Raw genomic sequence first — 26,942 nt, 5'->3', positions numbered from 1 at the left:
GTAGCATTTTGGTGTATTTACTTTCATACTTTTTTTCCTATTCAAGAGTATGTAATTATAAACACTATCTACATAACAAAAACACATTTATCAACCAACAAAGTATTTCATACAGTTGAAACGGTAAAATCATTTACAGATTTCTCTAAAAAGTGATTTCTTACTTGATTTCCCACTTTTATGTTTCTTCACGTTTTTATTTCTGCTGTAGTCTATTAGCTGTGGTTTTGATTTTGGTTCTCTTAGCCAGCTAATATCGGTCTTGCTGTCATCACATTTGTATTCTGTGTCACTATCACTAAAGAGATTTTTCTTTTTGTGATTAGTTACAGTCTATAAAAACAAAAAAACACAATCCTTGTAATAGATGAAGGAATCTGGCTTATTATATGTCATACAAAGGAAGTTAAACCAAAAAATAAAAAATAAAAAACCCACCAAAAAACTCAGAAAAACTAACTTCTCATTTTTTTAGCACACTAAATCATCTATCTGGCATTAAGGACCTACCCAATAAAATCACTCAGAAACCCAGATCAGAGGTTGAGATTTATATTTTGCTGTCAATGTTGTTGTTAATTAAAAGTTAAATCAAAACAGCTTACTTCATAGAGACAAAACCTAATACCATTGAAGAGAGTAACTAAGGTTGTCATATTTTCTATTACTAGATGATTACAAATAGCTCAGACACTATAGGAAAAGTCAAAATAGGAACATGGATAATCTCCAGAGTAAAAAAAAAAAAAAAAGTGATCCAAATATTTTTGTTTTTCAGTTCTGGGATAATCTTTGGCATTGAAAAATTAGTAAAAGAAATACTGATTTTAATAGACACATTACGATATTATAACTTACTCTTTTATCTTTTGTTTTGAGAGAAGGTTCAAGTTCATCATGATTCCTTAAACCTAACCTTAAACAAAAATATGCATTAATTTAAATCTTAATTACTTGTTTTTTTAAGGTAGCATGCAACTGGACAGTTAGACCTGGGTTTTCTGCCTTAACTCTTTTACTACGTCCCTATATAAATGTGGCCAAGTCACTTATTCTCTCTGACCTCAGTTAATTATAAAGTAACAAGGTTAGATGAAAAGACTAGAAAAGACTAAGTCCTTTCAGCTTACAACTAATATTAAGTGTACAGAATCTGCAAATCAATTTTAGAAGTAAATGCTAAAATAATAGAATAATAGTAGTTATGACAGCATTTTTATTCTCTTTTGATATGTTAAAATGTCAAACTGGGAGGAAATATTTAAGAAAAAGAACTGAGAAAACTGTATTTTAAACTGATCCATCTAATTATAATAAAAATACCTACAGTGTCACTGAACTATCCACGCAGGTTTCTCTAGCTGTAGTTTGAAATTCTTGGATCTACATTTTGAATAAGCATTAAAAAAATTTTAGTGTTAAAAGAAGGTAAACAACAATTAAATTAACATAAAAATCTTGTTTCTATAACTTCATGTAAGATGTGACAATAAAATTAATCTTACTAAAATGTTTTTATATTTAAGAAGAAAGCTAATAATATAAACTATATTAAAAACAAAATAAGATTAAATATGTTGCATCAGTAAAGAAAGTGAATTTCTTGTTGCCCCAGTTACTCATTTTTCTCTACTTCAGTCCAAAAGATTTGAAAGAAAACCAAAAATACCTAGGTTGATACCAAATAAATTTTGAAGAATTTAATAATATATGTTAAAATATTTTAAAGCATATCTATAAGAGGATGGAAATTAGAAAACATGCTCTAATAACTGCATGGTAAATACAAAATAAATACTGAATAACTAAATACAAAATTTAGTATTTTGTACAAAATACAAAATTCTGATTTCTGGCTTACTCCAAGCTTTATAATAGGCTCATCAGCTCCATTCAAATTAAAATTGTAAACATCATTCCTGTAAAAATGAAGAGAAATATTAACTTCATTATACAACAAATACATTTACTGTCTTCAAATATGAAGAAAACTTTTAAGATTTATGAAAAATTACTTACAATGGGCATTCAGCAGTAACATTAACAAAAGTAGTCTTCAATTGTCTATAACTTTTTTTCTGAACCTTTTCCTAAATACAGAAGAAATTTACATAAAACCATTCAAACTTGTGCATCACTTGTCAAACAAATAACAGATGCAACTAAATTTTCATATATTATCTAGTTGTGTTTTTATTAATATAAATTTCACATTTGTGAGTTTCTTTATAAACATCCACACTTTAAAAAATATTGACGACTTAAGTGTTAACTGAGAACATAATAGAAAGTATTGCAAATCAAATACAAACGATCCTTATATCTTTAATATTTATTGACATTACTGTACATAGGTAAATGACCTCACTGGTATTCTACAAGCTGAATTTAGTGATTCTAGGATCACAAAACAATCATGCTTCTACTTTTTCCCCCCAGTATCTCATTTGCTTTAAACTGTTAAATAGAACAATTTCAGGAGAGGCTAGGTTTATGTAAAATCTCATGTGAAAGAGACAAAATTGTATCAATCAACTAGTATTATTAGGGAAAGATGTGTGTACATTTATTCCTATAGCCCACTGCTCAAAGTATATTCAATCTGATCAAAAAGTAGGCAGAAAAGTTAAATAAAATTTTAACATACTTAAGTGTGTAATTACGTTATTAAAGTAATTTAACTATAATTAGTACACAAATACCACTGAATGATTGATTACTGATCAGAAATAATTAGAAGTCTAATTTAATATCTGGAATTTGGAAATATTAAAACTAAAATATTCATTTTAGTTGTGATTCATCTTCAATTTTATTATTTCTTTTGGCTGTTTTATAATAAAATAGTTTACATTATTCCAAAAAGTTTATCCTTCAATATTTTACTCCTCTAATCACTGATCTGACTTGTTCTTTCCAAAATGTTTTTACCATTGTTTAGATACATTTGCTCAATTCATCTTTTGCATGCCAGTGTTTGCTAAGTTTTACTGAAGATCCAAAAATGAGCAGATATTAAAGAAGATACGAAGGTCTTACTTATATAGGATACAAAGATGATTCTAAATAGTTGCATTCTAGTAGAAAACAGAAGAGAGAAAAAAAGAACTGCAAAGTTAATAAAAAGGTACAAAGACATTATTGCACAGATTCAGAATTCTTGCCCATTTGGATTTTGAGTTAGGGCACCTTAGAAAGTTTTCATAAAGAAGGTAGACTCTGAAGCAAGGCTTGCAAGGAGGAATAAAGTTTTGACAAGGAGAAAAGAGGGTGAAAGAACCTGGAGACTCGCTTCGCAGTTCTTTCCAAAGGGGGAAGAAAAAGAATAAACACTTAGGAAAGACACTTCAAGGAATCTCAATTTATTATGTTTCAGCTAAATAAGACATGTCTAGGGAACTAATTTTAGGAAATAAGACAGACTTTTAAGAGGTCTAGGGAGCCAGCTTAAGTCTCCACTTAATTCAATAAGGAGGAGAGGAGATATGGGGATATATGTATACGTACAGCTGATTCACTCTGTTATAAAGCAGAAACTAACACACCACTCTAAAGCAATTATACTCCAATAAAGATGTTAAAAACAAACAAAAAGCAACAGAGACCAAAGAAGGATTCTCAATAAGAGAATGACATGATTGAAGCTGTGTGCTTTGGAAAGTAATAAAGCTAGTATTGAATGTAATGAATGGATTGGCACAGAGAAAATACTAGAGACAAAAAGAATTACATAAAGGATATTATAATAACCCAGGGATTAGAAATTAGAACTCAAAAAAATAGGAGTTGGCACAGGCAGGAGAGGGAAAACTCAAGAGGAACTTACAGAAGGTAAAGCTCAAAACTTGAAATTAACTGGAGATAACTGTGAGGAATAAATCAAAGATAACTGATATTTTAAACCTGGATGAATAATAAATGTTTTTAACAAAAATATGGACTTCAGGATGATCTTATTGTCAAGAGAGATGGGATAAGTTAGGAAAAAAATGGTACTGAATCATGTACCAAAAAGTAAAAATATCACACATGTGTAAAAGAAGCATTTTCTTTGAAAAGCAGAACAGAAGTTTAGGGGGCTTTTCTGAGTACTTGCCACTAATCTGGTCAGTTGTTTAATCCATTTTTCAATATGCTGAAAACATTAAATCTACTTCCATCCTACTACTATTCTATTTTACTGTAAAGTCAAATATCATAGAGTTTGACTATACATTTGGTGTAGTTAAATACATGAAACTTACCTTACTGAGCTGTAGATCAGATTTGTTTGAAAAACCACTATAGAAAAGGTTTTGTCAAAATTAAAAAGGCAATTAAATGTCAGTAGAATGTTTTTCATAAAATCCATATTATATAAGGTAAAACATATTTGGATCACTAAGTCTACATTCAATATGCTACAAGTAACTGAAATGTGACAGTCCTAGTCTGATATTTTTGCAACTCCACACACAGTAAACAGCAACAAAAAAACTTAAGTCTAAGTTGAATCACTTATGCAGCAGGAGGTGCCAGACAATTTAAATGAATGGTTCTGCCATGAGAGTAATTTTTTTCATGCCATATAGAGTCAGAATTAACTTAAACATGAATTAACTACCTGGAAGCCTATAAAGAAACATTTTGTAATAAAAGAAAACCTTCAGAAGGACTGCAAACAAGGAATACATATATACAATACAAAATAACTCATTTCAGGTCATTTAAATTTCATATTTTATTAAGCAATATATGTAAATATATTTAGTCTTACTCATCTCTAGTCTCAATAAATAACATTTTTAAAATGTCTATATCCTAAAGATTTATTTCTGAAATGGTATGCTGTATCAATATGGTGCTCTTGATACTTTATAAAATGTAATCAGATACTAGAATGACTAATTTCAATTGTAGTTCCCTTTCTATATAATTTAAACAGATTCTATTTATAAAAGTAAATAAGTACCTGTGTTTTCTAATGGAAAGTTACATTATTTGGACATATGTTTAAAACTAACCTTAAAACTAGGTAAAATAATTTAGTTGTATCTCTCAGAAAAATATTCATTTCTAAATTTAAGAACATACCTGTCAATCAAAGACTCCTTTAATTTTCTTGTAGACTTTATGCCATCCTTTGGTTTGTATCTCTTATTAATTTGGCTTATCAAAGATTCTGCTGCATCAGTAAATCCTTTCCCTTTTGACTTTTCTCTCTGAAACAATTTGTTAGCTACTTAAAAACTCTACCAAGTTAACCTTCAAAGGAAAAAAAAGGCTGAAAAGAAAATTTAAGAAAAAAATCTGGTTCTATAACTACAAAGAGAAATAAAAGGGGTCAGAAATTTTTTTTTTTTAAAACTTAATAAGTTTGCACCTTGTTAGGCATTACAACAACTTAGGAAAAGTCTTTTAACATATAGAAATGTGCAGAGTGCTTTGCAGCTATTAAAAAAAGTTTCTATCCATGGGGGAAAAAATCATAAAAAACTGAAGGAAACCAAAAGTTGGTTCTTTGAAAAGATCAATAAAATTGATAAGCCTCTAGCCAAGTTCATTAAGAAAAAATACAGAAATTACCAGTATCAGAAATGAGAGGCTATCACTATGGATCACATGGATAAATCACAAGGATAATAAAAAAATATTATGAACAACTCTATGCTCATGAATTTGATAACCTAGAGTAAATGGACCAATTCCTTGAAAGATAAATTCTACTAAAACTCACACAGGGAGAAATAAATCATCTGAATAGGCCTAATCTATTAAAGAAATTGAAACAATAATTAATACCTGCCAAAACAGAAAGCAACAGGCCCAGATGGGTTCACTGTTGAGTTTTATCAAACATCTAAGGAAGAATTATACAACTTTTCACAACCTTTCAGAAGACAGAAGCAGAGGGAGTACCTCCTAACTCACTGTATGAAACCAATATATCCTAATAACCAAAATCAAAGGAATTACAAGAAAGGAAAGCTGTAGACTAATATTTCTTATAAACATAGATGCAAAAATCCTCAACAAAAAATTTAGCAAATTGAATACAATAACATATAAAAAGAATTATGTACCCACAACCAAGTGGAATTCCAGGTATGCAATGTTGATTCAACATCTGAAAATCAACTAATATAATCCAGGTTGGGCTTCCCTGGTGGCACAGTGGTTGAGAGTCTGCCTGCCAATGCAGGGGACACGGGTTCGAGCCCTGGTCTGGGAGGCTCCCACATGCCGCGGAGCAACTAAGCCCGTGAGCCACAACTACTGAGCCTGCACGTCTGAAGCTTGTGCTCCGCAACAAGAGAGGCTGCGACAGTGAGAGCCCGTGCACTGCGATGAGGAGTGGCCCCTGCTCGCTGCAACTAGAGAAAGCCCTCGCACAGAAACGAAGACCCAACACAGCGAAAAATAAAATAAATAAATAAATAAATAAAATCCAGGCTAAGGAAGAAAAATCATATGATCATATCAGTAGATGCACAAAAGCATTTGATGAAATCCAATACCCATTCACAATAACAATTCTCAGAAAACTAGGAATGGAGAAGAATATCCTCACCTTGATAAAGAACATCTAAAAAAAAAAACTACGGCTAACATTATAAATTAATGGAGAGAAACTAGATACTCCCACTAATATCAGAAACGAGGAAAGGATGTCTGCTCTCACCACTCCTATTCAACATCATTCTAGAAGTCTTACTAATGCCGTAAGACAAGAAAAGGAAATACACTACATACATATTGGGAAGAAAGAAATAAAACTGTCTTTGTTTACAGATGACATCACTGTCTATGTAGAAAACCTCAAAAAAATCAACAAAAGTATCCTTGGAGCTAAAGAACAATTATAGCACAATTGAAGGATACAAGGTTTATATACAAAAGTCAGTCACTTTCTTATAAACCAGTAATGAACAACTGGAATGTGAAATTACATTCCACTTATATTAGCACCCCCCAAAATGAGATATTTAGGTATAAATCTAACAAAACATGTACAAGATCTATACGAGGAAACATGACTGATGAAAAATCAAAGACTATCTAAAAAAAAAATGGAGAACAGATATATGTATATGTAAAACTGAATCACTTTTCTGTACACCTGAAACTAACACATTGTTAATCAACTATACTCCAATATAAAATAAAAAATTTTTTAAATAAATAAATGGAGATATTCCATGTTCGTGTATTTTAAGAAGCTCAATATTGTCAAGATGTCAGTTCTTTCCAACTTGATCTATAAATTCAATGTAATCTCAATCAAAGTCCCAGCAAGATATTTTGTGGTTATCGACAAAATGATTCTAAAATTTACAAGGAGAAGCAAAAGACCCTGAGTAGCCAACACAATATCAGCAGAGAAGAACAAAGTCTGAGGACTGACCCTACTTTAAGACTTACTGAAAAGACATTGAATACAATATAGTGTGGTATTGGTGAAGGAACAGACAAATAGAATAATGGAAAAAACAGAGAGCCCAGAAAGAGGCTCACATAAATACAATTAGCTGATCTTTGACAAAGGAACAAAAGGCAGTACAGTGGAGGAAAGTTAGTCTTTTCAACAAATGGTGCTGGAACATACCATGCCAAAAAAAAGAATCTAGACAGAGACTTTATACCCTTCATGAAAATTAACTCAAAAGGGATAATAGACCTGAATGTAAAGTGCAAGCTATAAAACTCCTAGAAGACAACATAGGAGAAATAGGAGAAAATCTAGGTGACCTTGGGTTTGGAATACCTTTTTAGGTACTACACCAAAAGCACAATCCATGAGAGAAAAAACTGATAAGTAGGACTTCATTAAAATTAAATATGTCTGCTCTGCAAAAAGCACTGTTTAGAGAATGAAAAGACAGACCACAGTTTGGGAGAAAATATTTGTAAAATACATACCTAATAAAGAACTTGTATCTAAAGTACACAAAGAACTGTTAAAACTCACCAATTAGGAAGCAACCCAATTAAAATTGGGCAAAAGATCTGAAGAGACAACTCACCAAAGAAGATATACAGATGGTAAATAAAAATATGAAAAGATGCTCAACATCATGTCATTAGGGAACTGCAAATTAAAACAACGAGATACCACCAAGCACCTGTAAGAATGGCTAAAATCCAAAACATTGACAATATCGAATACTGGCAAGGATGTAGATCAACAGGAACTCTCTTACTCATTGCTGATGAAATGCAAAAATGGTACAGCCATTTTTTCCACTTTTGAAAGACAGGCAGTTTCTTACAAAGCTAAACATACTCTTACCACATGACCCAGCGATCATGCTCCTTGGTATTTTCCCAACTGAGTTGAAAGTTTACGTCCACACAAAACCTGCACACGAATGTTTATAGAAGCATTATTCGTAATTGTCAAAACACGGAAGCAACCAAGATGTCCTTCAACAGGTAAGTGGATAAACAAATCTTGGTATGTCCATACAATGGATTCAGCATTAAAAAAAAAAAAAAAAAAGAGCTATCAAACCATAAAAACACACGGAGGAACATTCAATGCATATTGCTAAGTGAAAGAAACTCATCTGAAAAGATGACATACTATATGATTCCAACTCTGGCATTCTGGAAAAGGCAAAATTATGGAGACAGTAAAAAGATCAGTGATTGCCTGCAGTTTGGCAGAGGAGGGAGGAAACAAGGGAGGGGTGGAGCACAGGGGAATTTTGGGGCAGTGAAACTATTATGCATGATACTCTAAGGGTCAATATCTGTTGTTATACATCTGTCAAAAAAACATGGAATACACAACACAAAGAGTGAACTATAATGTAAACTATGGACTTGAGTTAATGTTTCAGTACTGGCTCATCATTTGTAACAAATCTACTAGCGTAAGATGTTAATGATAGGGGAAACTGGGGTGGAGTGAAGGGGTATATGGGAACTCTTTGTATAGCTGTATACCTGAAACTGCTCTAAAAAATTCTATTTTTTAATGGAAAGACTACGAAGTAGGAATATTATCTGCATAATTTTAGATTATCTGGTTAAAAGAAAACTTGAACACTCTTACTAAAGATATGAGTTCTCTTGCTTTTAGTTTTATTTTTTTTCTGAGCATCATGCATATGGGTATTTTAAATTATGGTAAAATATAATAGAAACATAACATGACATAAAATTTATTATTTTAACCATTTTTAAGTTCATATGTTTTTATATATAATAGATAGTAAGTTATTACTTACTATCCCTTCTTGAGATTACCAGAAGACAGGGTATACCTGCCTTGATAAAAATGTAGCAAAAACAAACCTCCCCTAAAACAGTATATAATAATATAATATTATTAAGAACTCTGACATAAATAGAGCCAATGTGGGAAATCTGTACCACTGAACTACAGAGGTTCTATTTCTCTGGGTTTATCCAGTGAATAGAAAGACATGATCAGACAGATGACTACCTTAGAGGAGCGTCACCCATGAATGAGAGTGGCAGGAAATGCTGCACAGTAATAAAGAGAGTGACGCTATGAAAGAGCAAAGAGAACTTCTGAAAACGGGAAGTTGATTTAAAAAAAAAAGAGCACAGCTTAGAAAAGATCAAGTTTCTGTGCTCCCAGGAAAAAAATGACTAGATCAGAAAAATTCTGTGGAATGATTCTAAATTCCAAAGAAAACAGTTTAAAATTAAAATTGAAGGACAGATCAGCATTCAGACAAAAAGAAACTTACTTCCACTGGGTCTGAAGGAACTAAATAGCAGCTAAGACTAGAAAGAAGAGAGAATAGCGTACTGAGAATCAAGAAGAAAGTAACCCAAAAGGATCTGGTTAAAAAGGAAAGTAGCCAAATGAGGCAGAAAAAGGGAATTGCAGGTTAAAAACAAAACAAAGAGTAGCCTGGTCAAGACAAATGAAATAATATCTAATTATATACAACAACTGCAAAATTGGCTATTAACTATTTCACTTGCACACTAAGATGCTCCAATATATGAACATTTTACACTGACTCTAGAAATTTGGCCACCCAGGTATTAGTAACACTCTGGAAGATAAATGAAGGCCTGTACAACCTGGATCTTTTAAGGCATAGTGCAAAAGCGATTGCATTACTGGCAGTGGAAATGTATTCTGATTAGAAAATTTTCTTAATCTGAATCTTGGTAGCAATGACCAAAGAAAAGGTTTATAACTTTAACTGCTACAAAAAGTAAACTTTCAGTCTCAAAGTATGGTGCAAACTAGCTAAAACTCTCCTGGAGATGTTCTACAGATGATTAATTTGAAGAAGTGGAGTCTGCAATGAGGACAAGCAACATTTACAATAGAAGATAAGTCTCCTCCACCCCACTTACATACTTTCTTGAAAAACCTCGTCAAACTTTAAGGCAATAATCCAAGAAATGTTTCAGATGATACTACGTGCAAAGCTGTGCTAGGCCATGCAGGAAAACAAACGTTGCATAAAACATAGTCTTTACACTCTAATAGGTTAAAACGGGGGGAAAGACCACACAAAATAACCATTTATTAAAAAAGAAAGGTAAGCACCATAAGAGAGGCACAGGCAGTTCTATATGCATGTTCAGAAGAATCTAAGGGACAGAGTGGGAGAGACCCAATAAGAGGAGACAAGGAACTGCAGGGTTCGTTCATGCTATACCTATTTACATGCCAGCTATGTGCCAGCCAGCAGGCACATAGGTTCTATCAGGGCTGGGACTGGGGAGAGGTCAGAAAGGGGTTCAGGAGGCATGCACTCTCAGAGTCTAAGCCTGAATTAAAGAACATGGTATTACTAGTGGTTACCAGTGGGGAGAGGGAAGAGGAAAGGGGCAAGATAGGGGTATGGGATTAAGAGATGCAAACTACTAAATATAAAATAGATAAGCAACAATGGTAAATCGCACAGCATAGAGAAATACAGCCATTATTTTGTAATAACTTTAAATGGAGTATAATCTATAAAAATATTGAATCACTATGTTATATACCTGAAACTAATGTAATATTGTAAATCAACGATACTTCAATTAAAAAAAGGACAGGGTATTACAAACACTAAATTTGTAGCAATTAATCAAGCTTCTTTCACTTTATGTTATTAAGTAGGCATATTATGGGTGTGCAGAAATAAAACATACTGAAAGCTCACCATTTTTTTTTGTTTCAAATCCCAGGAATTAAATTCAGATGTCAGTCTTTCCCCTGATTTTCTATGACTTTCTGCATTTTTTCTAGGAGAAGGGCTTTTATCACAGATAGCAGTATTCACATCTTTTGACAGTATGTATTTCTTCCTACAGATCACAGATTCTTCAACTTTCTTATTTAGGAGAACTGATTTTAAAGTAGTTTCAGATTCAATATGCCAATCACTCTGCTTTGTATTTTCAGTATTTTTCTCCTCCAAATGTTTAGAATGATTTAGTTGTTGTTGTTTGTTTCTTTTGCAAACTTCTACTTCTGCTTTATGTATTTTGTTATGCTGCATTATTTCTTTCCCATACTGCACCTTTCCCATTTCCTGAGAATTATCATCTGATATTGAAGAGGATGATTTTTGTTTAGTAAGTTTTTTGTTGATAACAATATCTAATGGGAAAATGAGAAATTAATCCTTATTAAATTTATAAACTGATCATATACAAAATTTGTTAAAACCAAAATATTTGTTAAGACATTTCAAGAAATGAGTAGTTCCTTGAACAACTATTTTATATACAGAGAAAACTGTGTTTCACCTTGAGTAAATGTGTCTCCTGATGAAGTACTTGCTCTTTTGTTATTACACAGATTAATATTTGTTATAGGTGGCCAACGTGCCCATTTGAAGTGCATTTTATTTCCACAGATGTTGTCTAAAACACCAGGTAACCTGCAAAATAAATTCATTTGCTTATCACAAAACATTAGCCTATGACTGATATAAGGCCTTCATTCTTTTTATTTAGTCAATGTTTACTGACAGAAATTTAACAGTCAAGTATGAAAAGTCCTAATGAAAGTTAAAATTTACTATATAATTGATCAAGATTAAAGAATATTATTTTAAAAGTTCCATTATTGCTACTATTTTGATATCTACCTAAATACATCTCACATATCTTACACGTCTTCATGTATATCTAAACTTGGTTAATTTTCTTCACATTCTTTATTGTTTTAAAATCTCATTCATTTTAAGTCAATTTGAAAAGAGTTACGTTGGTTGAAGAAACATATAGGCTATTCCCCATTGTGCGATCATAATAATACTTGAAAGATGATAAATTCTATAACCAATACTACACTCTAAGAATATAAAGGCCTTGTCCTTTAAATTTGTTACACTCATCTAAAAGTAACATTATTATAGGCTAAATGATTTGATGGGTTTTCTCATACTTACACAGGTTTATCTATTTTTCCCACTGCCTGTGAATCAGGAACAATTTCCTGGAGTTCACCTAAATAAAACAAAAATTATGGTATTTTCATTTTCTCGTGCAGTTGGCAGGGTAAAATGAAAGCTAGAATTTGATCGAAGTTCACATACTGGGATGGAAAGATTGATTGATCTCATCTTCCCCCTCCCAGACCCAAACTTCTTGGGAACCAAGGCTGTATTATATTTTCTTGTAACCTCTAAGTTCTTTGCATAAAGCTGAATGTATTCATTATAAATCTTTTTTTCAAATAAATGAAAGGGAAGTATAGAGAGGAGTGTGTGTGTGTGTGTGTGTGTGTGTGTGTGTGTGTGTGTATATAAAGGATGACTAAAATTAAACCAAAGATTACTTACTAAAATTTTGGTTTGGGAATTCAATGTCCTTATTTTCTGTCTTTTCTCTATCAGTTTCGATATGCTATAAACGGGAGAAATTTTAATATAAATTTGAATTAAGGCATTATATGAAAACAACTTTTAAAAGTCAGAGTATTAAAGTTTAAAACTTTTTTGCCTTACTATTAAAAGTTGGATAGTATTTCTATTTATTTCATACGATTATGCCCATTCTAGAATATTGCCTATCCTAAAACACAAGAAAGTAACTTTCATTGCAGATAAGGAGGCAGAAGATCCTACAAATTTTCTGATCTCAGCCACAGCTAGAAAAATAATTCAATTTTCCTCTCTGAGAATTTCTAGCACCTCCATGGCGTATCTTCTCTTGCTATTGATCTCATAGCCTGCATCTATTCTGTCTTTTCACTAACATACATATGAACCGGAAATTATGAAGTATTAACTTATTTTATAAAGTTTTGGCCACTGCACAAGTAACTTCTTGACTGTAGCAAGCTTCCCTCTTTCCACAGCCACAGATACATACCTTCCCGGACCAAATAAAAATTTGCCATCACTATCAGAAAAATATACCCTCTAACTAAGATATTTTGCCTCATCCTGGCTGTCTTCCCTACTGGAAGAGGAGCAGTATGAAAATGTACAGGTGTGTTTTTTGTTGTCACAGTGACAGAAGGGCTCTCCTGACAATAAGTAAGCACAGGCCTAGGACACTTCTCATCCTACAACATTCAGAACCACACTGCACAGCTAAACAATATTGCCCCTATTAAGAAACACTTAGCTAGACAATTTGAACCATTACTTTGACTATTTTTTCCTAATATCTTCAACTCTTGCACCCTTTATCTTTCAGCCTCATAACCATTAAAAATTTTTTTACATCCACCATCTTTCTTTTTTTTACTGTAACACCAAGGCTGCTAAGCTTTATTTGAGGAAATTATACTTACTTCTAAACTAATGCCATGATAAGCTTCATAGTCTTAAAATTGAACTGGGCCCTCAACACTGCCTAACACTTGTACTTATTCTTCCCCCTCTCCATTCTCTCTCAGTAGTTATTCCAAACCTCTGTGTGTCTCTGAGCCCTCTACTTCAAGGCTCTGTCCCCAAGAGAAGCTCACCATGCTCACACTTCAGAGAAAACAAAAGCTTTCAGGTGTTCCTCCTCATCTACAAACTTATCTGTATCTCTGATTACCTATTTCTCCAAGACACAACTTTCTCTCATCCATTCCCTGCTCTGTCCCCCCTTCAACTTCCTGAAAAGAATGCCCTCCTCGATGTCCATGTGTGACTAATAACCTTTATTGACCCTTCAAAAATCAACTCTTCTCCATCTCCTAAAAGAGCATCTCCTGATCTTCAGCTTCCCCTCCAGCTCTGGGATTAGGCACTTGCCCCTCTACTAGGTTCTATTGCATCCTGTATGTACATCTGAGAACACATACAGTATTATAATCATCTTATTAATTTGTCTAATTCCCATGCTAGACTTTGAGATACTAAAAGATTCCACTTGTGTCTTATATTTCTAAACCAGAACCTTCCCCATAGCAGACACTAATTTGTATAATAAACTAAAGAATGATGGCAAGTCCATTTCTCCTAGTGAAGGCATAAATCAGTTACACTGAATGAATATTTCTAAATTTTACTGTTAGCACAGTAAATGATTGATGAGAACTTACTTTCAAGGACAATAAATGATATCTAAAAAATTTAAAAAGCAATACTGTAGGAAAAGTGAAACACTCACTGCTTGCAAAAGTAATTAGCTCAATTATGTATTTCTACAATAATTTGATAAAAATTTATTTAAAAATGCTTTCAAAGTAAAGTTACTTTGTCTGTATTATCTCCTTTATTTCTTTCTTCAGATGGTCTAGATTTAAGTGATACAGCATTATCCACTCCATTTTCCAATGTTTTAGAAGCACCAGGTTTTTCTGCAGAACTCATCATTTGCAGTGGTGGTTTAATTCTTCTTCTTCGTAGTGTTGCTAAAAAGGAGAACAAAGGACTGCTATATTTGTAGGATTTTCTATGTTGTTCTCACTGAGACACTTTTTGCTGAGGAAGGTTAAAAAAGGGGATTCTAAGATGGGTCCCAGGTTTCTGATTTAGATGAGTAACTGGATATGGACGCCATATTCCAAGGTAAGAAATGGAGAAAAACTGGCAGGGAGGGTGGAAAGATGAATTTATTTTGGACCTGTTAAGTTTGAGAAGTTTGTCAAATATTAGATAATTTCCCAGTAGGCAATCAGATTTTGGGAACAGAAGGTCACTATTAAATTGTCATAAAGATTAAATAATACTGTGTTTATAGCAACTAGTACACAGTATCAGATTATTTTAAAATTTTTATTTAGCTCTTAGTATGTACCAGGCACTGTCTAAATGTTTCACAACATTTGTTTAATGAATAATTTTTATTTAATCCTTTAAACAGTTTAATTTGATGAGGTTAGACACTTCAGTCCCATTTCATAGAAAGGAAACTGGTTCTAAACTTAGCTACAAAGTACATACCCAGGAGTGGGGAAACAAGCCCAAGCAGCCTGATTAATTTAATGCTTTATCCACTGTGTTATGCTGGCTCTCACTTAAAATTACAACAAATTATTAATGCTGGATATTAATATTCTGAATAATGTTTATATGGATACCCATTAAACTTCTCAGACATTTGTAATTTTTTGACAGAAGACATTTGTGGTTCATATTTTATTAATTTTTATATCCCCAAATTATCCTCTAGATAAATTAGGTCCAGAATACTCCTGAATTTAAAAAATGCCAGCTTAAAACAATAATACTTTTTAGGAATCTTCAAAGGCAATAAAACTTACATGTATTGACTAAAAATATTGGACTTCTCACAGTGTATCTATCTGAGCCAGGAACAATCATTGATGCTTCAGACATTTTTCTTTTGCTAGGAGTAATTATCTTAAACCATGAGAAAAAAAAACCCACAGTAAATACACATTCTCTTTTGAAATTAAATATCCTGTAATTTTATTCACAACATTTCACCTTGACTACACACAAAAGACATATGGTATTTTATAAACAATATGATATCCAGAAATATCTGCAGTTTAGCCTGACTTGAGGGATTTTATCCTAACGTTTGGTATTGAATAGATAGCCGAAACAAGTAAAGGATGTTGTTTTAAAGAATATTTAAAGAATATCCAGACTTGGAATTATTGTACCTTTATATATTAGCTGAAAATATTTTATTGACACTCAGTTTATCTAGTTAACCATTGGCTCACAATTTCCTATTGTATTTCATAAGGATAATGTTTGGAACACGTATTTATGTAAACTTGTTTGTGAAAGTTTTCATAACATTAAGCCTTGTTCAAAACTTTCACACATTTAAAAAATTGTATTAATATTCTGTGAAGACTAAACTGCCTTTGGAGTAAAACGCAGCTACAGGAGTTCAGAGACTCAGTGGCACACAAGCTAGTGTTCCAAAAAAGATGTGCATTTTCTAACTTTAGCCTAGAATGACAGATAAGAGCAGAGGAGGGACTACAGGAGACAGGAGTTCCAGAGGATGCCGTACAAAGGAGTACATGATGACAAACCATAAAGAGGGAGAAGACAGCTGTTTTGAAAAAGGCACCTGCCTCTAAGACAGAGAAAAAAATATTGATGGAGTTTTGAGTAGGTATGTATATAGGGCAATGGAGGAAAGGTGGGGAAGGACAGGAGGAAAGTGAATTCTAAGATTAACCAGAAAATAAGCTACTGAATCAGCAGATTCTTCTTAAAGAAATTACAGTTCTAGTGGTATATAATGAATGAGATCCAAAAAGTTACTTATTCATATAAAGGCTTAAAACAGTTAGTCCTTATTGAAAACACAGTGGGTATTTAACAACAGTGCAATGTTTTTCAAACTTTAGTGTGGTTAAGATCTTTTCCAGAGTTCGTGTTATGATTCAATAGGTTTAGGTGAGGGGGGGGGGGCTCTAAGAATCTGCATTTTTAGTAAGTACTCAAGTTATGATTCTGATATAAAGACAAAAAAAGGCTTTTATAATCTAATCATCTGAGGGAACTACAGTTGACAAAAATGATACTTTTAATTTAATGAAGGACACAGACTACAGGGAAAAATAGTAACACAATGTATGGAAGAGCCTGTGAGAGTTATAGTTGCCTAAAGGTGAGAGATTAGTAAAAACAAATAATCGGTGAAAGCTCCATTAAGAAAGTAAAAATGAACAAAGATTTACAAATGTAAGTACACTTTAGATAAGTAGAGGTAAAAGCAGCATGAATGAAAGTACAGAGGCAAGAATGAGCATGCCATAAAAAAAGAGACAGTAAAGCAACTGACCATACTAAAGTGGAGGGTATTTTGATAGAGTAGTATTAAATTACAGAATGTCTTCAAACTAAGTCAAAACTTAGATTTAATGGGATAAACACAGAGATGACAAGGCTTTCTGAGCAGAAGAATGCTATGAGGATACTGGTATTAAGAAAAATCAGTGGTGTACGACACAGGGTAGCTCACAAAATGGAGCAATAGTGTCAAAGACACTATTAGAAGGTTACTGTATAACCTACGTATGCTAAAATGAGTAATGGTAAAGGGAATAATAAGGAGGAAACGATGTGAGAGATACTATGAAAGAACAATCACTAGCACCTTGGTTCTAGGTATGGGGGGAGAAGAGTTTGGAATCAAGGATATCATCAGAAAAATGAATGGTAACATTACTGAAGTATGGAGGCAGATGCAAACTTGAGGCAAAAGATAAAGAGTTTGAGGTAGACTTTAGGAAAGGGCTTGAAGAGACACAACCAAGGGAAATATAAAAAGAGTAAGTGGAGGGCTTTCCTGGTGGCGCAGTGGTTGAGAGTCCGCCTGCCGATGCATGGGACACGGGTTCGTGCCCCGGTCCGGGAATATCCCACATGCTGCGGAGCGGCTGGGCCCGTGAGCCATGGCCGCTGAGCCTGTGCGTCCGGAGCCTGTGCTCCTCAACAGGAGAGGCCAAAACAGTGAGGCCCACGTACCACACACACAAAAAAAGAGTAACGTAGCTATAGAACTTTGAACAGAAGCCTGGTACATTTTAAGAGCTTAAATTATGCACAGGAAGGAAGCTCTCTAAGGGAGAAGGCGTAGACATGTTCAGAAAGCTGGGTATCAAGCTTTTAGAGCAAATCTACATTTAGGAGACAGTGAGAGAAAGTATCTCTGATGTAGTAACAGAAGTAAAAAGAGAATTAAAATGCTAACATAGAAGACAAAGGAGAGGACATTAAGAAAGAGAGGGCTGTTAGCAATGTCAAGTGTCACAGCAAGATGTGGAGAGGCGGCTGAGAAATGGTTCTATCACATGCAGCCTAGAGGAGATCCTCAATGGAGCAGGAGGAGGAGGAGAAAGAACCTAGTATTTTGCTTTCTTTCCTCATGCCAGTAAACAGAACATTACATTATAAATTTGTATTGGCCAGTGCAGAGACAGAACAGAAAGGATAAATGCAAAAAGTGGTAGTTACTTTCCTATATATCTCTAATTTGAAACTTACAAGTGTATAGTATACCGTGTCCTAAATCCCTAAACCTTACATATAAACACAGTCTGCTGAAACACTAACTCTTGTTTGCATTTGTAAAATGCAGGGGAAATACTCTGAAATGTTACTGATGAACATATGAATTCTAGATGCTTTTTTCTGTAATTATATATAGCAATGATTTGACCTATGCTATTTTATAAATGACTATTTTGATACCATATATACCTTAGGCTGACTATTTTTTATGTCTCCTTGATTACTGTTTTTGATACATTTTGGAGGTTTAGCAAATTCCTCTTGGGGGTTAGCTTTTTCTTTCAAACTAACAAGTTCTTCTTCGACTGGTGAGATTTGACTTTCTGGGACTAGAATCTGTTGGAGAATAAGGAAAAAGTGTTTAAAACTGCAAACCATAGGAAGTTCTCAATCACTGGATGACTTCGTAAAGCGCTCATTCATCTCACACTCATAAAGGTCAATTCTTTTTGTCTTATATCTATGTACTGTTATAATTTTTAGTCCTTTTTCAAATGTTAATAGACATAATACAGGCTTTGGCATTAGTGGAAGAACATGTACTTCTGATTTTTATTTAAAGTTACCAAAACTGGTATTAATAACAATCTACCTTCTGTACTGAAATAAATGATTATTAATGTGTTTAAAAAGTATATACATCTTATTGGGGCATTATGTTGAGACAATTTATTTTTTAGATATTCACCCTCCAAGATGAACTTTATTACTGTGCTCTCATTATTTAGGGTTAAACTTAGCCCAGTGGTAAAAATCAAGTAAGTCAGACACATACCTGTGATCCACTTGCATCAAAAAGAATATGCACAGATGTTTTGGCAACGGAAATGCCTTGTTTTCTGGTAAATTCCTAAAGTAAAATTAATTCAAAGGGATGTCATTTTCTCCCAGTTCTTCCCATTTTAATACAATTATTTCCTATACCTGTTTCCTTCCAAAATTGCCAAATTATCTTAAATCATTATTATTTATACATATAAATACTCTTTTCAGAATAATTCAATGAGTCCCCACTAACCACAGTCTTAGCCTATTTTGGTAAGGGTTCCTCACAAGCATATTATCTGCTATTCTTCACCATAAATCTTTTGCACGCTATAGACTGAATGTTTCCCCCACAATTCGTATGTTGAAACGTAGTCCCCAAGGATGGCATTAGGAGTGGAGGCCTTTGGGGGTTGCTAAGGTCATGAGGGCAGAGCCCTTATGAATGGAATTAGTGCTCTTATAAAACAGACCCCAGAGAAATCCCTCACCCCTTCCACCATGTAAGGACACCGTGAAAAGATGGCCATCGATGAACCAGGAAACAGGCCCTCACCAGACACTGGGTCTGCTGGCGCCCTGATCTGACTCACAGCCTCCAGAACTATGAGAAAAAAAAGTTTGTTGTTTAGGCCACCCAGTCTATGGTATTTTTGTTACAGTAGCCTGAACAAACTAAGACGTGGACCATCCAAGCTTGTCAACTGAACATCTCCCTAAACATAACATGAATTGCCACCTTGATTCCCAGTTAAACAATATCCGACTCATATCGTCTTCCACAGTCCTGGAAAGCATCTTATCTAAATTTCATTCATTAACTTCAAAGGCCATTTCAAGGCCCACCTCCATAGCCTTTCCTTCAAATCTGACTCTTAATGGGCATTCTTTCTTCAACATCTATACTTCATTTTCTATATGCCACTTACTTCTTCTGAGGCACATTCTATAATTCTCATAATGTTTAATATCTTGAAAACAAGTCTTTGTCTCATTTCACTTTTTAAACACCTCGCAGAAATTCATTAAATGTTTTGAGTAGGTGCTGCTAATTCTGTCATCTGAGATTCTTTCTAATCGGTAACTGAAAGGGTATGGCTAACAATCTGATGGCCATTCCACAATACAAACTTAAAGGACTAAAAATCTACATGTTATTTTATAAAGAATTGTAGGAAAAAAAAATCAATGAAACTTAGTCCCAAGTAACTGAAAGTTTCCAGAATTATGAAAATGTTTATTAAAAAGAGTTTAACTTACCCTATACTTATCTGCACCAAAAACTTTTTGTGTCACATTAGTGATTTCTAACGATGCATCAAAATACAAAAGCAATTCTTTCCCTTCTCTTTTACTAATTTTTACTTTATTTTTCAGAATTATAGTCAGTAGCTTCTTCGATTCTCTCACTGTACACAAATGAATCACACCGATTAGTTTACATTAATTCCTATGATACCACTCTATAGGTATACTATAAATAAGAAAAGCATGCAGCATACCAATTAAAATGAACTGAAATAAAATTAACTTTTAGGATTTAAAAGTATTTAAATTAATCAATTCTGGTACTAACTACTTACGTAAAGAAATCAACAATTCAGTTTATTTTTCAAAGTCTCAGTTTCCTGATCTATAAATTACAAGGTAATACAATAATTAATGAACTAAAGCCCTGAGTACATCCTGGACACTAACAGGTTCTTAATAAATATTCTTTGAACACATCTGAGAAAACTATTTTCTTAATTTAAAACAGGCAAAAAAGAAAATAACTTTAATTCCATAACAAACTATTCCTAGGCATAAGCATCTATTCAGACATTTCTATTAAATCCACAGTTACAAACGTGTTGACAATGAACGTCTGATAAAAACTTGAGTACCAGGATATTGTGAAGGAAGGATACAGTGCTAATCCTCAATGAATTCACCAATCCAGTGAAAAGAAAATACTGTTAAGCGCCAGTTTATATGAAGTATTCACCTCCCTTCCTCCAAAAAGTTACAGAAAATTACCTGGCACCCAATTAATGTGCCTGTATTATGGACCGAAGGCCACTATGGTCCTGTCCTACCTCTGGTGCTGCTCCTGTTGCTGACTGAGAAGTCTCCACACCTGCCCCCAGTGTTTGCTTTTGGGCAAGAGGAAAACATCCTGAGGGAGAAGGACCACACCAAGGATAAAACTTTGTGTCTGCATCAGGAAAAGCTCCGCTGGCCACTCCGTGCTCTACCCTAAAGGACAAATGTCCCTATCGGCTCTAAAACTCTCTGATCCTTGTAAGGCTTGCCCAAGCAGAAAGTGTCTTATTTGCTTTTGCAGCTATATGGTCATGACACTTCCTCTGTGATGTCCTTTGATGGTACTAAGAAGTATTAGTTGCCTGAAGATAGTGGTAACGCAGTTTCTAATCCAAAATGCTGGCAGTGTTTTTTTTTTTTGAAAGAAAAAAAGTCACAAGTCTCAACAGGAAAAGTTTTCAGGCCTTAGAGATGAAAGATCAGGTGACGTTGAAAATGATAATGTTTCAGATTTTGATGATGAAGATTAGAACACTTATAATCTTTATGAATATTTTTGTTTATTGTTATATCCCTCTGATACGCATTTGAATTTTTTTCTGCAGCTTGCTGTGAACTTAAAGTAAATGCAGTATTTGCTTCACTGCTTGCATGAACATGGTATTAGAATTACTTCCAATTTATTATTTTGCTGAATGCTTTGTACCTTTTTCTACAAAGCATTCTCCACATGTCATGACTATCTACATAAGAATTTGTTGATATTTGTTATATTTTATTGCTGACTTTGTTGAAATTTCTGATATTTGCTTTGACTGCCTAGACTATATCGTGGCTTGCTTTCTAGTTAGCAATATTACTGAAATACCAGAAAACTTCCTATTTTGTTGCTTCCTATAAAATCCAAGTATTTATAGATATCAACATATTTGGATCTTATAATGTTATCTAGATATTTCTGTAGGATTCCAGTATACCATTCTTTTTTTTTTTTTTTTTTCTGCGGCACGCGGGCCTCTCACTGTTGTGGCCTCTCCCGTCGCGGAGCACAGGCTCTGGACGCGCAGCCTCAGCGGCCATGGCTCACGGGCCCAGCCGCGGGGCATGTGGGATCTTCCCAGACCGGGGCACGAACCCATGTCCCCTGCATCGGCAGGCGGACTCTCAACCACTGCGCCACCAGGGAAGCCCCCTGGTGGGGGCTTAAATGAATAATGTTTTCTCCTGCAAAGCCATTCAAAATAACACTTAATTGTCCATGGAGCCTTTATTTTATATACTCCTATAAACTGAACATAAAAGGGTCTAACCTCACCCTATTGTGCTGCAGCTTCCCCTTTAGTCTGCAACTGTAGATGCTCTTTTTCACTAGAACTACTGCTTGATCTCCAGAGTCCACACTTTTTTTTAACTTCCATTGAGTGCCAGTCATATAAAAAATTCAGATCTTGCCTGCTCCACATAGGTAGACCACATCACCGCTTTATTACAAAGGATATTAAAAGATACCAATGAACAGCCAGATGAAGAGAGATAGTGCGAGGTCTGGAAAAGTCCTGAGCACAGAAGACACTATCCCTGTGGAGTCTGGGGTGTGCCACCAAGGGTCAGTATAAGGACTGAAGTGTGTATACTGATGTTGATAATGAAAGAGTGAATTATTATCTTGACATCTGAAATTTCAGTGGAAATTTTGGTGGAGTGGGATGTAAAACAGAAAGTAGAAAAGAACAGAAATGAAGAGCAAGAAAGGGAAAGATTTAGCAAAAACTATTCTCTCAAAATTGGCTATGAATGGAAAAAGAATGAGATAGAGGAAGACATAGGATCCAAGTAGACTTTTTTAAGATGCAGTGACAAATGTACCATAAAAATGTATGATGTTAAAACTACAGGAGAGGACATTATGTTAAGTGAAATAAGCCAGTCACAAAAAGACATATGCTGCATGATTCCACTTAAAATAGTCAATTTCATAGAAACAAAAAGTAGAATGGTGGTTACCAGGGGCTGGGTGGAGGGGGAAAAGGGGAACGGTTCAATGAGTATAGAGTTTCAATTTCTCAAGATGACGAAAGTTCTGAAGATCTGTTTCACAATAATGTAAATGTACTTAACACTACTGGACTATATACACTAAAAAATGGTTAAGATGGTAAATTTTATGTTATGTGATTTTTACCACAATAAAAAAAATAAGAGAAACCGTGTGAGGGTGTATATGGAAACTTTCTACACTATTCTGGCAAGTTTTCTGTAATCTAAAACTATTCTAAAATTTAAAATTTATCTTTAAAAAAGACCCAAATGAAGGGCTTCTCCGGTGGCACAGTGGTTGGGAATCTGCCTGCCAATGCAGGGGACGTGGGTTCGAGCCCTGGTCTGGGAATAAAAGTTATAAACTATTGATACATGAAGTAAGTTGGATGAATTTCCCACATGCCGCGGAGCAACTAAGCCCATGAGCCACAACTACTGAGCCTGCGCGTCTGGAGACTGTTCTCTGCAACAGGAGAGGCCGTGACAGTGAGAGGCCCGTGCACCACGATGAAGAGTGGCCCCCGCTTGCCACAACTGGAGAAAGCCCTCGCACAGAAACAAAGACCCAACACAGCCAAAAATAAATAAATAAATAAAGACCCAAATCAAACTTCCCAAGATGAAAAATATAATGCCTGATAAACATTACACAGGATAGAACAGAAGCAGGTTACACACTGCAGAAGAAAATATTAACTAGCAACAAAACAAAGCAATATAAAACTAGCGAAGTGAAAAAAGAGAGTGGAAATAAAAGCCTGGAGTTTGGGTGGAGAACCCAGAGAATCAGTGAGCTATGGAAGAACTTCATATAGCTTAGTATATATGTAATCAGAGTCTCCAGAGAGGAGAAAAAAGGAGCAGAAAAAAATATTTGAAGAACAATGGATAAAAACTTTAGAAGCAAGGAAGCTCAATGAACCTCAAGAATGAACAATATGAAGAAAATTACAGTAAAGCATTATAATCAAATGTTTAAAACTACTAATGAAGAGAAAATCTTAAAATCAGCCAGGAGAAAAAAGACTAAACAAAAAGGAGCAAACATGAGAGTGACAGACTTCTCATCAGAAACAATGCAAGCCAAGAGAGAGTAGAGTAACCTCTTTCAAGTACACTGAAAGAAGACAACAGGCAATCTAGAATTCTATATGTATCAGAAATACTTTGCAAAATAAAAACAAAATAAAAACTTTCTGACATAAAAAAGCTGAAAGAGCTCATCACCAGCATATTTGCAGGACAAGAAATATTAGAGAAGTCACCTAGGCAGAAGGAAAATAATACCAGATGGAAATCTGGGTCTATACAAATGAAAGCTGAACACTGGAAATTGTAAATAGGTGGGTAAATACAAAATACTTTTTAATCCACTTTTTACATCTCGTTAAAAACTAATTGGCTGCATAAAGAAAAATATCATTACACATAATATGAGGTCTTTGACACATTCAGAAGCAAAAAATTTTTACCATTATTGGCAGCAATGGCACAAAGGCCAGGAAAGCAAAAATGGAACTTTACTACTACAAGGTTCTTATACTATTCATAAAAGGGTATAATATTACTTGAACATACACACTATTAAGTTAAATATGTATAAAATAAACTGTAAATCAGCCACTAAAAAGGTGGATATAAAGCCAACAAAAGAAATACAATTAAACCACTGAAAATGAATTAACACCAAAGAAGAAAAAGAGAAAAAGAAAAGAAACATGGCAGATGGGATGGCACGTAGAAAAAACAAAAGCTAGATGATGAATTTAAAGCAAATCAATAGTCACATTAAAAACCACAAAAGGCAGAGACTGTCAAATTACACTGACAGTCTCTGATATGATGCCCAGTATCAGTATATGATGCCTATAAGAAACCCACTTTAAATACACAGACACAAAGGACTTAAAAATAAAGAAAAGCTATGCCATGCTATAATTAACCAACAGAAACTTGGAGAGAGTATACTAATATTATATAAAGTAGACTGCAGAGCAAAGAATATTACCACAGGAAAAAGAGTCATTTCATAATGATAAATTTATGAAGAAAAGATAATACCACTAAATGTTTATAAAACTAATAACAGAAATTCAAAATATCTGAAGCAAAAAAATAACAGAACTGAATAAAAAAAACCCACAGTTCTAGTGGTGACTTCAATACCCCTCCCTCAATAAGTGATAGAACAAGAGGCAGACAATGAGGAAGGATATATGACAACACTATCAACCCAACCCTCCACCCAACAACAGCAGAATACACATTCCTTCAAGCGCACTCACACCATTCACCAAGACAGACCATATTCTGGGTCATAAAATAAGTGTCAGTATACTGAAAAGGATTCTCAAAGATCATACAAAGTATACTCTCTCATAACAATGAAATTAAATTAGAAATCAGTAGCAGGAAAATATCCCTGAAATCTCAAGTATATAGAAACTAAATAAAAAACTTTTAAATAAACCTATGGCTCAAGGAAGAAACCAAAAGAGAAATTTAAAAAGAATAAATTAATGAGAATGGAAACACAGCACATGGCAATTTGTAGGATGATGCTAAGGAAGTACTTAGGGGAAGAATTTAAAGCACTAAATGGCTATATTAGAAGAGAAAAAATGGTCTCGGTCAATGACTTCAGCTTCACCCTGAGACGCTAGAAACAGGAAAGCAAATTACAACTAAAGTAATCAGAAGAAAAGAACAGCTATAAGAGCACAGATCAATTAAATTAAAAATCAAAACACAAAAATGAGAAAAATCGATGAAACTAAAGGCTGGCTCTTAGAGAATATCAATAAAATTGATATAACTCTCATCAGACTGATTAGGAAAAAAAGATACAACTTAGCAGTATCAGCAGCAACAGGGGGACCATCACTACAGAATCTACAGACAGTAAAAAGATAAAATGGGACCATTATAAACCACTTTATGCCAATAAATTTGACAACACGATTACTTGAAAGACACAAATTACCAAAGTTTACTCAAGGAAAAAAAAAGATAACCTGAAAAACCCTTTATCTATTAAATTAATTGAATTGGTAGTTAAGAGCCTTCAGCAAAGCAAAGTAAAAGTGCAAGCCCAGATTGCTTCACTGGTAAATACTACCAAGTACTTAAAGAAGAAACAATACCAATTCTACACACACTCTTAGAGAAAATGGAAGATTATAGAATACTTGCCAATTCAGCCTATGAAGCTAACAACGCCCTGATTCTGAAACTTAAAAAAAACAAAACAAAAAAACCAGACATTACAGGCAAAGAAAACTACAGACCTTCTAGAACATGAAATACCAAATTCCTAACTAAATTTTGCAAATCAATTCCAATAATATATAAAAGAATAATACGTCACAATGAAGTGTAACTATTGTTACAATGTTATTTCTCCAGATATCAAACTACAATCCCAGTTGTAATTCTAGCAGGCTTTTTGTAGCAATTGATAAGCCAATTTTAAAATTTACATGGAAATTCAAAAGGTCTAGAATTTCCGAAAGTCTTGAAAAAAAAAAAAACCCACAGTGTTAGAAGACTTACACTATCTCACTTTAAGACTCACTATAAATCTACAGTAATTAAAACAATGTGGTACTGGCATAGGGAACAGATCAATGGAATGGACTACAGCATCAAGACCTGCACTTCTACCCGTCATTTGATTTTCAACAAGGGAACCAATGAAGTCCAGTGGGGAAAGGAAAACCTTTTCATCAAATAGTCCTGAAATAACTGTAT

At 33.9% G+C, this 26,942-nt stretch overlaps 1 protein-coding gene across 1 annotated transcript in view; it reads right to left on the bottom strand.

The window, feature by feature from the left end:
- SYCP2 (synaptonemal complex protein 2) overlaps positions 1-26,942 on the bottom strand; it is a 58,834-nt gene that overhangs the window by 14,701 nt on the left and 17,191 nt on the right. Inside the window, 16 exon segments of the mRNA XM_060123124.1 lie at positions 165-333; positions 859-916; positions 1,328-1,383; positions 1,862-1,919; positions 2,020-2,090; positions 4,245-4,281; positions 5,074-5,201; positions 11,127-11,566; positions 11,716-11,849; positions 12,363-12,420; positions 12,756-12,819; positions 14,610-14,767; positions 15,620-15,719; positions 18,552-18,698; positions 19,138-19,212; positions 20,388-20,536. Of these exon segments, the coding sequence (XP_059979107.1) occupies positions 165-333; positions 859-916; positions 1,328-1,383; positions 1,862-1,919; positions 2,020-2,090; positions 4,245-4,281; positions 5,074-5,201; positions 11,127-11,566; positions 11,716-11,849; positions 12,363-12,420; positions 12,756-12,819; positions 14,610-14,767; positions 15,620-15,719; positions 18,552-18,698; positions 19,138-19,212; positions 20,388-20,536 (1,902 nt within the window).

Source organism: Lagenorhynchus albirostris, chromosome 15, assembly GCF_949774975.1.
Source record: "Lagenorhynchus albirostris chromosome 15, mLagAlb1.1, whole genome shotgun sequence".
In the NCBI taxonomy this organism is placed as follows: domain Eukaryota; kingdom Metazoa; phylum Chordata; class Mammalia; order Artiodactyla; family Delphinidae; genus Lagenorhynchus; species Lagenorhynchus albirostris.
This window is presented reverse-complemented; position numbering and strand designations above follow the sequence as displayed.